Source organism: Schistocerca serialis, chromosome 2 (assembly GCF_023864345.2).
Source record: "Schistocerca serialis cubense isolate TAMUIC-IGC-003099 chromosome 2, iqSchSeri2.2, whole genome shotgun sequence".
In the NCBI taxonomy this organism is placed as follows: Eukaryota; Metazoa; Arthropoda; class Insecta; order Orthoptera; family Acrididae; genus Schistocerca; species Schistocerca serialis.
Window position 1 is genome coordinate 110,501,477 of NC_064639.1, and position 14,192 is coordinate 110,515,668.

Here is a 14,192-nt window from a genome sequence, read left to right on the forward strand (position 1 = left end):
TTATGTAAAAAATAAATAAATAAATAAATAAATAAAAAATAAAAAAATCTGCTTCGGCATACATATAAATTCCAGCAAGAAAAATGCTGCCATTGTTGAAAATTTTTGCTATCATTTTTTTCTGTAAAGGATTTGTAGCATTCTGGCTGTGATAAAGGAAGAGTGAAAGTGAAGACTGTATTATACCGGCTCCCAGACTCCTAGCAGAGAAGCAAGAATTTTACAAATGATGAGAAAAACATGATATATGGTGAGATGTGGCATGTATTACTTCAACTTCTAACATACATGTCATTAATGTAAAATCTGAAAATAGTAACCTTGACTGAGATACGTGAAACAAGTAATTAGTGATGCTGAGGTAAAATCAAAGAAGCAGCCCTTTTCTTTGGTTTTTGTTGTTATATCATAACAATGGCTATGAAGCCTTTTGTCATAGGATCCCTGCATACAAAGTCCTCAGTAAACTTGCCACATCAAATTTGGATAAAATACGAAGGTTTTAATGACTACCTCCATCATTGATCAAGAGCTGTCAGACATAGCCTCCGAGCTTGATGAGAGCTAAATTGCGGGCCTGAGAAATTGTCATGAAACTTGGTAAACCAACACTAAGATATACGCTGTACCAGCCAACTAGTACAGACATAGCCCCTGGTATTGATGATAGAGGAAGTCACCGAAAACATGAGATTTTATCTGAATCCGACACAGCAAGTTATTGAGAACTTTTTATGCATATCAGAGCAATACTGTCAATTAAGAGAACGAATTTATAATGATGCTGATGATAGGATTTAGAAGTCACATATTATCATACTTCATTAGCCACAGCAAGTTCTTGTTCCATGTGCTTGATTTGTTCACTTTTATCAAGGCCCGCCTGTCCACCTGCCAATTCCCTGCATTTTCGCTCTGCTTCAAGCTTCTCAGCTTCCATCTGCTCAGCTCTTCGTTCTGCTTTGCGTAACTTGAAGGACAATATCCGACAGTTTTTTGCTGTCTGCTCAAGTTCTTTCTTCAGAGATGTGTATTCATCAGCCTGATCTTCCCTGAAAGGTAGTAATACAGTGACATTAATTTCAAGAAACACTACTTACAACGTGTTAAGAATTCAGCTAGTGGGTAGAATAAATTGTCAGTGAGATATTTTTCAGTTGTCTTTTCGATAACTGCATTATGCTTTTAGGAAATTTTAATGTGTTGGGAGGCAGCTTAAAAACTTTTAGAGGAACAGTGAATTTTATGTATCCAGCGATTTTATATGTGTTTGGAGGCAGCTGAAAAACTTTGTAGTGGAACAGTGATTTTCCTGTTTACAGCCTATAGTGATTGCACTTTATGCTCTGGCCATTGTATGGTTGCTTGTAGAGGGAGCAGTTCTTGCCTCTGAAGCACATTATTGAGAAAATTTATTGTCATGTCACAGTATGAATTAATAATTTTTGGAGGAGGCTGCCACTTATATATCTAGGATGTCACCATTTATAATTTGGGTTACTTATGTATGTAAGAGACAGCAGAGGACATAGCACAGAGGAAGTAGCACAGAGTCTTTTAGCATTCCAATCTTTAAAATGCTTCATAATTTTTTTTAAAGAATTGAGTAAGGTGGCACAGTGGTTGTACCATTAAGAAGCAGATTTGGACATAGCAGGATTCAAAACACCATACTAAAATACATATTTAGGTATGTGGTTTCCCAAAACCACTCAAGATGAATGCCGAAAAGTTTCCCTAGAAAAGACCACAGGCAATTTCCTGGCCCATGATTCACCACTCCCATCTTGTACTATTTTAGCAAGGACCTCACCATCCATGAGAAATTGAGCCCTAATCATTCTTTGTTTGATGAAACAGATATACAGTCTCACAACTCATAGATGCCGCACCTGCAGTTAAGTAGGAATTGTTAAAGATACACCAATTGCTTTACTAGAGGCTTTATTGACAGACAGTACCCTATCCAGCTCATTCACAGACATATCTACCATGCCATCTCCTTCTCTGACACCAGTAAATCCACTCACCAGCCACCAACCAGCACTCTTCTGATCACACAGTATCACCCTGGTCTTGATAAACTTAACCACATCATTCACCAGAGCTTCAAATATGTCTCATTGTACTCTGAGATGTGGGATATCCTACACACACTAACTACCCAAAGCTGTGTTCTGCCACCCATTCAATCTACAGAATATCCTTGTCTACACATATTCTGCTCAAACCACAGGACCAATGTGGAGACTGACCATCTGGCTTTACCCATTCACCTGAGAGTGAACAGGAAGCTGCTACTTCAGCAGGGTCCAAGCAGGCGCACAGAGAGGGGAAGGGGTTACTAGTTATCAGAAGCTACAACGTTAGGTGCATTATGAAGTGCCTTAGGCAGATAGTGTTCAGGGCTGGAAAGAAAGCCAATGTGTACTCAGTATGTCTATTGGGGGTCCTCTGGAGGTGGCTTTGCCTGCGGCTATCGAGTGTGCATGGTGCTGTCATCTGCACACTGCAATTTGCATTGGCACAAATTACACCTTTTGCGTGGGTTCTGAGGCCATCCTCAGTTCATACAGGCAGGTGGCAGAAGCAGTGATAGCTGTTGGCCCCAAGCATTGCGTGCAGGCAAACTTGCAATTTGCAGCATTGTTCCCACAATACATCAGGGTCATTTGGTTTGGAGTAGAATGGAGGGTCTCAACCAAAGGATTTGTCAATTCTGTGACTGTCTTGGATGCAGATTATTGGTTGGGCATTTGTAGGACTCCCCTTGACAGGTCATGGGTGCATTACAAAAAGGAAGCAGCTACTCGGGTAGCAGAATACTTGTGGCGTGCACATGAGGGTTTTTTTCAGGCTAGGCAATAGTTTGAGATACTCTGATAAAGACTCACCAGTCAAGATGCAGCAAGGAAAATCAGACCACGTTCAGTATAAAGACATTTTGACTGTCAAAGTTTCATCAGTAAATTGTCGAAGTATTTGTAGCAAAGTTCCTGAATTTATTGCCCACCAGGAAAGTTCTCATACTCAAATTATTCTCAGGACCAACAGCTGGCTGAAACCTGAAGTGGTAAGCTCTGAGCTATTTAATGAGTCATGGAACATATATCAGAAAGACAGATTAGAGGCCATAGGAGAGGGAGTGTTGATTGCAATTGACAAAAACAGTCTCTATTGAGGTCGGAGTTGAGTGTGACAGGGAAGCTATCTGGTCATGTATAACAGGTCTAGGTGAAACTAAGTTAATTGTTGGGTATTTTTACCCACAACTGTTTTGACAATTCTAGAGTCATTCAAAGAAAGTCTATGATCAGTTGTAAGTAAATATGCAGATCATGCTTGGAGGCAACTTTAACTCACTGAGTATAGATTGGGATGTCTAGGAATTCATTGCAGGAGGTACAGATAGACAGTCGCATGAAGTACTTTTGAACATGTTTTCTGAAAACTGTCTTGAGATGCTAGTTTGGCAGCCCACTCACCATGAGAATATCTTAAAATTTGTAGCTACAAATAGGCCAGACCTTATCAACATCAGTATAGAAACAAGGTTTAATGATCATAATGTCATTACAGCAATTATGGTCACGAAACTTAGTAAACTAGTTCAGCAGACTAGGAGAGTGTTCCTGCTAGAAAGAGTAAATAAGCAGTTGTTAGCATCTCACTTAGACATTGAACTGATATCGCTTAGTTCCAGAAAACTGGACACAGAGGAATTATGGCCAAAGCTTAAGCAGACTGTAAATCGTGGTCTAGAAAATTATGTGCTTTGTAAATGGATTAAGGATGGAAAAGACCCACCATAGTTTAACAACAAGACTTGGAAAATGCTAAGGAAGCAGAGGCTGTTGCACCCTCAGTTCAGAAGAGAATGTGCAAATGATGACAAGCACAGATTTGTACACCTGTTAAAGGATTTATGCATGAAGCACACAACCACGACCATCATACCTAAGCAAAAGATCTGTCAGAGAACTCACAAACATTTTGGTCCTATGCAAAATTGCAAAGTGTGTCTAAGCCTCTATCCATGAATCAGTGTCATTTTAGGAAGCACCATTCATGTGAAATTCAACTTCCCTTTTATCACATGGTGTACTGCAGACTGTGAATGAATGGCAACAGGCAGATTCCACAGGTTTAGATTTCCCAAAAGTTTTTGACACAATACCCCATTGCAGGCTGATAAAGAAGGTATGAGAATATGGAATATGTTCACAGAGATGTGAATTGCTCAGACACTTCTTAAGTTATAGAAGCAGTATGTTGTCCTCAGCAGTGAGTGTTCACCAGAGACAAGGGTATCATCAGTAATGCCCCAGAGAAATCTGACAGAATCGTTATTATTCTCTATATACATAAATGATTTGGCAGACAGTGCAGCTGCAATCTGTTGTTATTTACTGATGATGCTGTGGTGTATGATAAGGTGTCAAAGTTGAGTGACTCTTGGAGGATACAAGATGATTAGACACAATTTCTATTTAGTGTGATGAATGGCAGCCAGCTCTAAATATAGAAAATGGCAAGTTAATGCTGATGAGTAGGAAAAACAAACACATAATATTCAGATACGGCATTGGTAGTGTCCTGTTTGACACAATCACACCGTTTAGGTATCTGGGCATAATGCTGCAAACCAATGTGATATGGAATGAACATGTGAGAACTGTGATAGGGAAGGCAAATGATCAACTTTGGTTTGTTGAGAAAATATGGTTCATCTGTAAAAGAGACCAAATATAGGATGCTTGTGTGATGTATTATTCGAGTACTGCTCGAGTGTTTGGGATCTGTACCAGGTTGGAACAAAGAAAAAGCAATTCAGAGGCGGGCTGCTGGAGCTGTTACTGGTAGGTTCCAAAAACACGCAATACAGACATGCTTGAAGAACTCAAATGGGAATTCCTGGAGGGAACACGACATTCTTTTCGAAGAACACTATTGAGAAAATTTAGAGAACTGACATTTGGAGCTGACTGCAGAATGATTCAATTGCCTCCAGCATACACTGTGCATAAAGACCATGAAGATAAGATACAAGAAATTAGGGCTGGTACGGAGTCATATAGACAGTTGTTTCTCCCTTGCTCTATTTGTGAGTGGAACAGGAAAGGAAATAACTAGTAGTGACACAGGGTACCCTCCACCACATGCCGTACGGCTGATTGCAAAGTGTCTATGTAAATGTAGATGTACATGTAGATGTAATAAAAATATAAAATTTTGTTTGATAACAACTGAGAGTCAGTAATGATAAACAGACACAGCTGGAGAGTATTCCCTGTGGCATCACACAAAACAATACACTTTAAAACAATAGCCATGACACTGGTGGCTGTTCTATAATGAAGGTGGTTTGAATTCAGTGCTAACACTTCATACCTCGCTCTATTGTACTTCCTTGGTTACTGTCATTTATCAGACCTCATCTAATGTTAATCTCTCCCATTGCTGTTTGTCTTATAGTAATCCTTTTGTAATTACCTTCTTGTATCCTGAAGATAAATAGCCACAAATGACAAAACAATGAATATTATTGCTGAAAGATAACGTAACATACATGTGAAACAACAATTAAGCCTAGATAAAAGATTTTTTTATATAATTCTGGAGTTGAAGTTTGCAAAACTCCATGTTATGTTATTACTTCCTCTAAATATTCTAAGAAGTAAATGTAAAACACATGTAATGATATACCTGTGTGAATGTGAAGCATACACAATGAGGAAGCAAATTACTGGAAGTTCTTTTACACTGCATCTCTCAAAACACATTTGGTGATGTCATTTTGATTGTCAAAGTATTAAGGAAAATAATTTTCTTGTGAGGTTTCTTACAATATTCCCCTTTCACTCACACACTGAAACAGTGTTAATTCCATTAATTTTGAAAACATATCATATCAGTGAGAGAGATGGTATGTTTCTGGTAGACAGGCAGCTCTACGAGCAGTACAACTGTCTAACAATTGGTCTATATGCTAACTTATACTTCAGTGTTTTAATGGGAAAAAATAACAAAGTTGAAAACACATACCTAAAATTGTCTTGCAACTCCTCAATCTCTTCTTCAAGATCTCTCAGCTCCTTTTTCATGTCTTCATTTTCATCCATGAGCTCTTCACACAGAGTCTCTGCCGCCAAGAGTTTTGATCGCAAGTCATCCACAACTCTCTGAGTGGCATTCTTGTCTGGACGAGTTTCTAATTCTTCTTCCAATTCCTTAACTCTTAAAGACAAACTTTTCTTGTCATCTTTCACATCTTCCAGTTGTGTCTGTAGTTCATTCACCTTTTGCTGCAACTTAAGGACCTGCAGCAATAATAAACATCGTCTTGTTTTAATTAAACCATCCAATAAAGTGATAGGTATTGTCACAATGTAAGACACTCATACAAAAAAATCAAATCCATCAAGAAATATTCAACCAACAATTTCTGTTCTATATTGTTTTCTGAAAAAAAAACTGTATACAATCAACATTTTGTTCATCTCAATCACGAACCAATACTGAACACCTGTGACAATCTCGAGGAAGGCTGAACGTGAAAATATTTTAATATTATCATCCTTTCTTTTCATGTAAGGAATACTGATATTCAACATCCAGTCAATAATTAGCTAATTAGAAACAGCACAAACTAGGATATCCAAAGATGGAAGAATAAGCTGGCTGTGTTGTGGACAGCTAGATGGAAAACTTAACCCCGCTTCTGCCAAATGTGATTACAGCGGCAGTTGAATTCCAGCTTTCTCCATGGCTGTATAAAAAAAACTGGTGTGTGAAAAGTATTAGTTTGTATTTAGGAGTTTTTGTCTGAATAAATTGCTTTTTTGTGTGTTTGCAAATTTTTTTGTATAGAGTAGCCTCATGCTATCACAAGCACAACAATTGTATGATTTGAATATATCTGCTGTCATTGCAGATATAGTCAGTATTAAATGAACATTTGCCACAGATGTAGCAGCAATACATGGTTTTCACACATCGTTAGTTAGATTATTTAGTATGAGCTTTTGAGTAAAATCAAATATTATCTATCTTTTTTTTGTAAACTGTAGCTTAATTTCTAATTTCCACACTTATTTCTGGTTTTGGGCTCATGTGGAAGAACTTTGAAATGATGCTTTACACTGCCATAAGTACCACAGCCTCCTTACACAAATGAAACCAACTGAAAAAAAGGCTCAGTAGAGGAATATGGTAAAAGTTGACAGGTTCCAGGTTTCTTTCTTGGACTCAAGCAGCTTTGAGGCTACTGGGCTATTGCTGACACTTCATGTGACTCTGTTGTCACCTGAGATGCCTGACATGTGGCACCCTCTAACACATTTCACCCAGCTGAGTTGCCTTCAGCCAAAAGCCAATGGCGCATGGTGACATGGTCAAAATCTCTGAATGTAAGGCAAGCATGAGTACTATTTCACAGGTGTCTCTGCCCCACAAAAAAGAACATGCATTTGGTGTTGGCTGTTGCTGGTAAAATGGGTGAGGCAGAATGAGTGATTTCATCTGTACTGAGTACAGTCTATCTTCAGATTGGTCCAGATTTGCAGCAGGAATAGGATGTCATTGGGAGCTCTAACTGTCAGGCACGTGATAGAGCACCTCTGGAAAACAGCAGTCAGATGAACTCAACCTGTCAGACAGGGGAACCCATTCAAGATGTAGAGGAGGCCACCACTGACCACTACAAAACACAATAGGTGGCACCAACTGGAAGCATAACTGTAAGCTGCAGCATTGTCCAGAGGGTCATCTGCTCTCCTCAGATTTGGAGCTGGATGGAAGGATTCAACAAGAGAGACTGCTGATTTGATCACAATCTTGGATGCAGATATCTTGACCAGCACTGTCAAGTGGAAAACTGTACTGCCCCTCTGCTCCCTGAATGAGTCGAGGGTGCATTAAACACAGAAATTAGCTACTTGGATTTCAGAATACAGGTGGCTTGCACATAGTCTTCTATGTAGAGTCAACAGGCAGTTTGGTGTTGTACACCATAGAGCAAGGACTTTGTTGTTACAGATGAAAACATGTCCTATAAGTCAGAAAAGAAATTGCAAGTCTAATACTGGTCAACATCAAAAACATCAGAAAGAAATAACAGTGAAATTTTAAATTCCAGATGGAATACATACTGAAAAGATGCACTCCATATGGTGATGTTAGTGGTATACTTATTGTCCACTAACAACAGGTACCTAAATGCTGAAATACTCAGGGAAAACTTGGAGAATAATGCACATGAATTTCCTGATAGGAGAAGATTTCATGAACATGTCACAGTGACTGGAGAAGTTTTCAATTTACTAGCTAGGACTAGAGACTGTGAGAGGCACACATTTGGAATGGGATACACAGATTCTTTTGCAATTATAGTAAACTTTTTTTTTCAAAAATTACCTCAAGCAGTGAGATAATTCACTCATGAGAGAAACTTATTCGATCTGCTGGCAACAAACACGCCCACAGTTATTGATTTAGTGAATGTGCAGATATGGATCAGTTATTACAAGGCTATAGCAGCATTACAAGGCTATAGCAGCATTACAGGACACCAGTGTTTAACAAAAAGTTAAAAAGGTAGGCAGTATAGCTTAATAAGAGTGACAAGGAAAAACTTAGAAACTACCTGAGCAGCCAACAGGAAATGTTCAGCTCTGGGAAAGAGAAAATGTACCATCTGTACTTCAAATTCAGAAATATTGCGTGCCACATGCTATATAGGTTAGCACTGTGAAAGATGGTGAAGGGTGAGAAGGACCAACTATGGTTAATAACAATGCTATAAAATTATCATGATGGCATGGAGATCTGCAAGCTCGATTCAACTGAGACTGAATCATTGCTGCCCAAAAAGCTTTTGCCTAATTAAGAACTATACCACCCAGATAGCTGCATGCATTTGCATGGTGTTTCTCGGATTTGAGGAAGCACAAGCAGACTGGCCCTGATCAAACCCACTCAGTGACTTAATGACAAGGGCCAATGTGCCGCCCAGCCTAGATGTAGTTTTAGGCACTTTCCCACATCTGACTAGATGAGTACTGGGCTGGTATCCACATCCTAACTCAAGTTACACAACTCAGAAACATTTCAAAAATACTCTCACACTTTCACATGAGATACCACTAGATGCAGACAGATGAGGTACACAAATTCCATCCTGGGTCAGAAGGGTTGGTTACAGGAAAGGCATCCAGCCACCCTGTACCACTAACATTCCCAAATCCAAATTAATGCATCAACCCGAAGAAGATACAGGATAAAGTCAGGAATAATAAGAACACTAATGATAATACAGACAGAAATGGAAATCAGAGACTATAAAAATTACAAACAATCAATGATGATTGAAGACTTTAAGAAGACTGCGAAATGTGCAGGTCTTTCCAGTCTTTAAGAATAGCTGCACGATATAAGAGACACAATACTGACACAAAAATTAGACATCTATTTCAAACAATGCAAAATGCGGGATAGAATGTAACAATATTATGAGAAGGAAAGTTTCTACTCACAGTATAGCGGAGATGCTGAGTCACAGACAGGCACAACAAAAAGACTCTCACAATACATTCACGCAAACGCAACTCACACACACTACTGCAGTCTCAGGCAACTGAAACCACATTGCAAGCAGCAACACCAGTGCAAGATGGGAGTGGCGACTTGTGGGGAGGGGGGGGGAGGCTGGGGGGGGGGGGGATAGTATGGTGGGGGTGCCAGATAGTGAAGTACTGCACGTTAGATGGAGACCAGGAGAGAGATGGGGAGGGAGGGGGGGGGGGGGGGGGGGGGGAGGAGCGGGAAAGGAGAGAAATAAAATCTAAGCAGGACCTCCAGTCACTACTCACACTACTCAGATCCTTAGGCCCATTCCAGAACCACTCCCCAGAGTCCCTCTCTCTACTCAACCCTACCACTCCCCACACTCCTACCTTCTACATGCTTCCTTAAGTCCATAAACCTAACCACCCAGGACAACCCATTGTGGCAGTTACTGTGCCTCTACTGAGAGAATCTCTCTCATAGACCAACATGTTCAACCTATTATCCAGAACCTATGCTCCTATATAAAAGATACCAACCGTTTCCTCCACCGACTCTCCACAGTTCCTGTCCCTTTATCACACGGTGCCCTGCTCGCCACTATTGATGCCACCAACCTGTACACTAACATTCCTAATGCCCATGGCCTCACTGCTATTGAACAATACCTCTCCCATCGCCCTATGGATTCCTAACCAACAACCTCCTTCCTAGTCGCCATGGCCAACTATATCCTCACCCACAATTATTTCTCCTTTGAAGGCATTACCTACAAACAAATCTGGGGTATGTCTATGGCACCTGCATGGGACCATCCTATACCGACCTATTCATGGACCATCCAGAGGAATCTTTCCTAAAATCCCAGAGTCCTAAACCCGTCACCTGGTTCAGATTCACTGATGATATCTTTGCTATTTGTCCACAACTACCTCCCCCCATTTGCTTCACCTGGACCTACTCAACCCAACAAGCCACCTTCCTAGATGTTGACCTCCACCTCAAAGATGGCTACATTAGTACCTCCATCCATATCAAACCTGCTAAATGCCAGCAATACCTCCTCTTTGACAGCTGCCACCTGTTCCGTACCAATAAGGCCCTTCCGTACAGCCTAGCCACCCATGGCCGTCGCATCTGCAGTGACGAGCAGTCCCTCTCGAGGATCTCACCAAAGCCTTCACAGATCGTAATTATCCTCCCAACCTTGTACAAAAACAAATCTCCCATCTCTTATCTTACCAGTCTCCCACCACCTCCCAAAGTCCAAACGTCTGGCCACAGAGGAGCATTCCCCTCATAACTCAGTGCCACCCAGGACTGGAGCAACTGAATTACATTCTCCACCAGTGTTTTGATTACCTCTAGTCGTGCCCTGAAATGAGAAATGTCCCGCCGACTATCCTTCCCACCTCTCCCACAGGGGTATTCCACCGTCCACCGAACCTACACAATATACTCATCCATCCTTACAAACCCTTGCTCCCAATCCCTTGTCTCATAGCTTATACCCCTGTAATAGACCTAGATGCAAGACCTATCCCATACATCCTCCCACCACCACCTACTCCAGTCCGGTCACTAACAACACCTATCCCATCAAAGTCAGGGCTACCCGTGAAACCAGTCACGTGGTCTACAGGCTAAGCTGCAACCACTGTGCTGCATTCTATGTAGGCATGACAACCAACAAGCTGTTGTCCGCATGAGTGGCCACCGACAAACTGTGGCCAAGAAACAAGTGGACCACCCTGTTGCTGAACACGCTGGCAAACATATTATCCTTCATTTCAATGACTGCTTCACAGCCTGTACCATATGGATCCTTCGCACTAACATCAGATTTTCTAAATTGCGCAGGTGGGAACTTTTCCTGCAATACATCCCACATTCCCATAACCCTCTTGGCCTTAACCTTTGTTAGCCACTGTCCTCACCCATCCGGCCCCGTCCCTATTCCCATTCCAGCACTACACAGCCATCATTGCACCACCATTTGCAGTCTTTTTATTTCTCTCCTTTTCTGCTACTTCTCCCCCACGCCCCTCCCCACCTCACCCCTGCTCTCCATCTAACCTGCAGTACTTCACTGTCTGCCATCCCCACCCTCCGCATCCCAGCCTCCTCCTTACCCCCACCCAGTCGCCATTCCCATCATGCACTGGTGTTACTGCTTGCAGTGTTGTTTCAGTTGCATGTTTGTGTCTATTGTTGACGAAGGCTAATGGCTGAAAGCTTTAATTGTGAGAGTCTTTTTGTCATGTCTACCTGCGACTCAGCTTTTCCGCTATATGGTGAGTAGCAACATTCCTTCTCAAAATATCTGTTTCAGTGATGTCTATATAGTATTAGAGACCTGTTTCAGAGATGTTAATATGCTGTAGTATTATGGAACATATTTTGTGCTTGTGTATTGACTTTTTTGCATTGTGAATGACTCCTCTGTAGGGAACAACATGGATTCTGGGATCACAGATTTTGTGAAGCTCAGTTTGCTCTTTTTGTTAATGAGATCCAGAAAACTATAGATAAGATTAATGCCATGTTCATATCACTTTTGGAAGTCTTTAATAAAATTCTGCACTGTCATGCAATAAACATAAACTGCTGTGGAATATCAGAGGTATGTCACTGGATTAAAGACTTTCTAGCTAAGAGACTGGGAAGACATCATCAAAAGTGAAAATAGTATCAGGTGCACCCTAAGGAGGCATGAAAGGAGCATTACTGTTAACAATGTAAATAAACTATAACATTAATAAACAGAACTGTTGACCAGTACTTACTTTCAGAAGATGAAATATCTACTTTTATTGATAGGCACATATAAAAGGACACAACAATATGAAAACAATCACAGCTGTTACATGGTCCAATCACATTAATGTGATCACAGCCTATGTTCAACATCAGTGAGCAATAAGTACTTGTAGATGCAAGGTGGCATCACTAGCTTTGGAGAGTACATATTGGGCCAAGGGTGGAAGCATTTTTGAAACAGCTGAGTTTGTGAACTGTTCCCATGTGTGGCAAAATGGCACTATCCAAAGCTGTCATTGAGGCAACTGTAGTGTGGCATAGGCAATACATGTAAGGGGTGAACAATGGCTGCAGAGGTGTGCATGGGCGAATAGAAACAAAATTGTTGCGCAACTAACTATCCAGATGAACCAAGGGGCTACCAACAGTGTCTCCTCAATAACTACTCAACAAAAGTTGCTGCATATGGGCCTCTACAAAGGGTGCCTGGTTCACACTGACTGCTATTCACTCACGACAAAGACTAGAATTTGCAGGCCAATACTGCGAATGGATGTCCACCGAATGGTGACAGTTGGCCTTTTCAAATTAATCACATTTTATGCTTCATCGAACAAATGATCTATGGGGTGTATGACACTGCAAAAATTGTCAGAAGGCTCCAGGCAGGAGGAAAGGCGTTATGATATGAGAAATGTTTTCATGATATTCCCTGGGTGACCTCATCATTCTGGAAGGCACAGTGGATCAACACAAGTATGCATCTATCCTTGGGGTCTACATCCATCCCTACATGTAGTTTGTTTTTTCCTCTGAATGGTGACATCTACCAGCAGGGCAATGCAACACACCACACAGCTCACAGGTTTGTGTGCGTAGTTCAAGGAACACCAGGATGAATTTACCGCACACCTCTGGCCACCAAACTCCCTGGATTTAAACCCCATTGAGAATCTCTGGGGCGACCTCGGTTGGGCTTTCTGCATCATGGATGCAAGAAACCTAGAACAACAGGATATGACACTGGAGTCGGCATGGTTCCACACCCCTGTTGGTACTTTCCATAATCTCATTGACTCTCTTCGTGCATATCTGTGCTGTAAAAGGCGGTTTATTCGCGCCTTTGACAGACAGTCACATTATTGTGACTGGACTGTGTAGTTAGCTAGCCAGTGTGAGTGTGTGCAGGAGAGAGAGAGAGAGAGAGAGAGAGAGAGAGAGAGAGAGAGAGAGAGAGACCAAGGAAACATTTCTGCTCACCCTTGTGATACATATTTGACTGCTGTGATTGATAATGTAAGTTTGAAAAATTAATTATATTGTTCAACATCTTAGAAAATGTTATGGGCATAAAGAAATTACATAAACTGAAAACATTACCATAATACCTTATGCTAGAAGATGTGCATAAAATTATTCATATGTAGTTACCTCTGAAGCTGCAGTTTTACTTGGAGCCATGTCTATAGAGGCTATTCTCCGAAGCAACAAATCACTTTTTTCGCGTTCTAATCTTTCACATCTACTTCGTGTCATCTCAAGTTCCTGCTTCAGACTTTCTATCTGATCCTGCAAAAAACAGGCTGAAATGAAATTCATGTTAGGCCTACATAAATAATCCCACCATTTTCTTAAAATTTGTTATATTGTTAATAGGTAATATGAGGAACCTTAAATGAGGTACATCACAATAGCATATTTCACCTCATAAGCAACAAGGAATACACAGAAGTAAAAAGTAGACAACCTACAAGCTTTGCTACAATTTTTAGTGATTGTGAACTTCTGAACTAAATGTTTTGCTCAGTGGTAACAAAAAATGTTCAGTTCATTACAAATATCTGTCAGGACTAATCACAGCTTTCCAA

General features: G+C 40.8%; 1 protein-coding gene across 4 annotated transcripts in view; it reads right to left on the minus strand.

Annotated features, from left to right (window-relative positions):
• The window catches only part of LOC126456788 (trichohyalin), a 378,453-nt gene that overhangs the window by 178,977 nt on the left and 185,284 nt on the right, over positions 1-14,192 (minus strand). For all 4 annotated transcript variants that reach the window (XM_050092572.1, XM_050092571.1, XM_050092573.1 and 1 more), the window contains 3 exons: positions 13,756-13,893; positions 6,046-6,320; positions 821-1,052 (listed from right to left, as the gene is read on the minus strand). In XM_050092572.1, the coding sequence (XP_049948529.1) occupies positions 821-1,052; positions 6,046-6,320; positions 13,756-13,893 (645 nt within the window). The remainder of the gene's footprint in view (positions 1-820; positions 1,053-6,045; positions 6,321-13,755; positions 13,894-14,192) is intronic.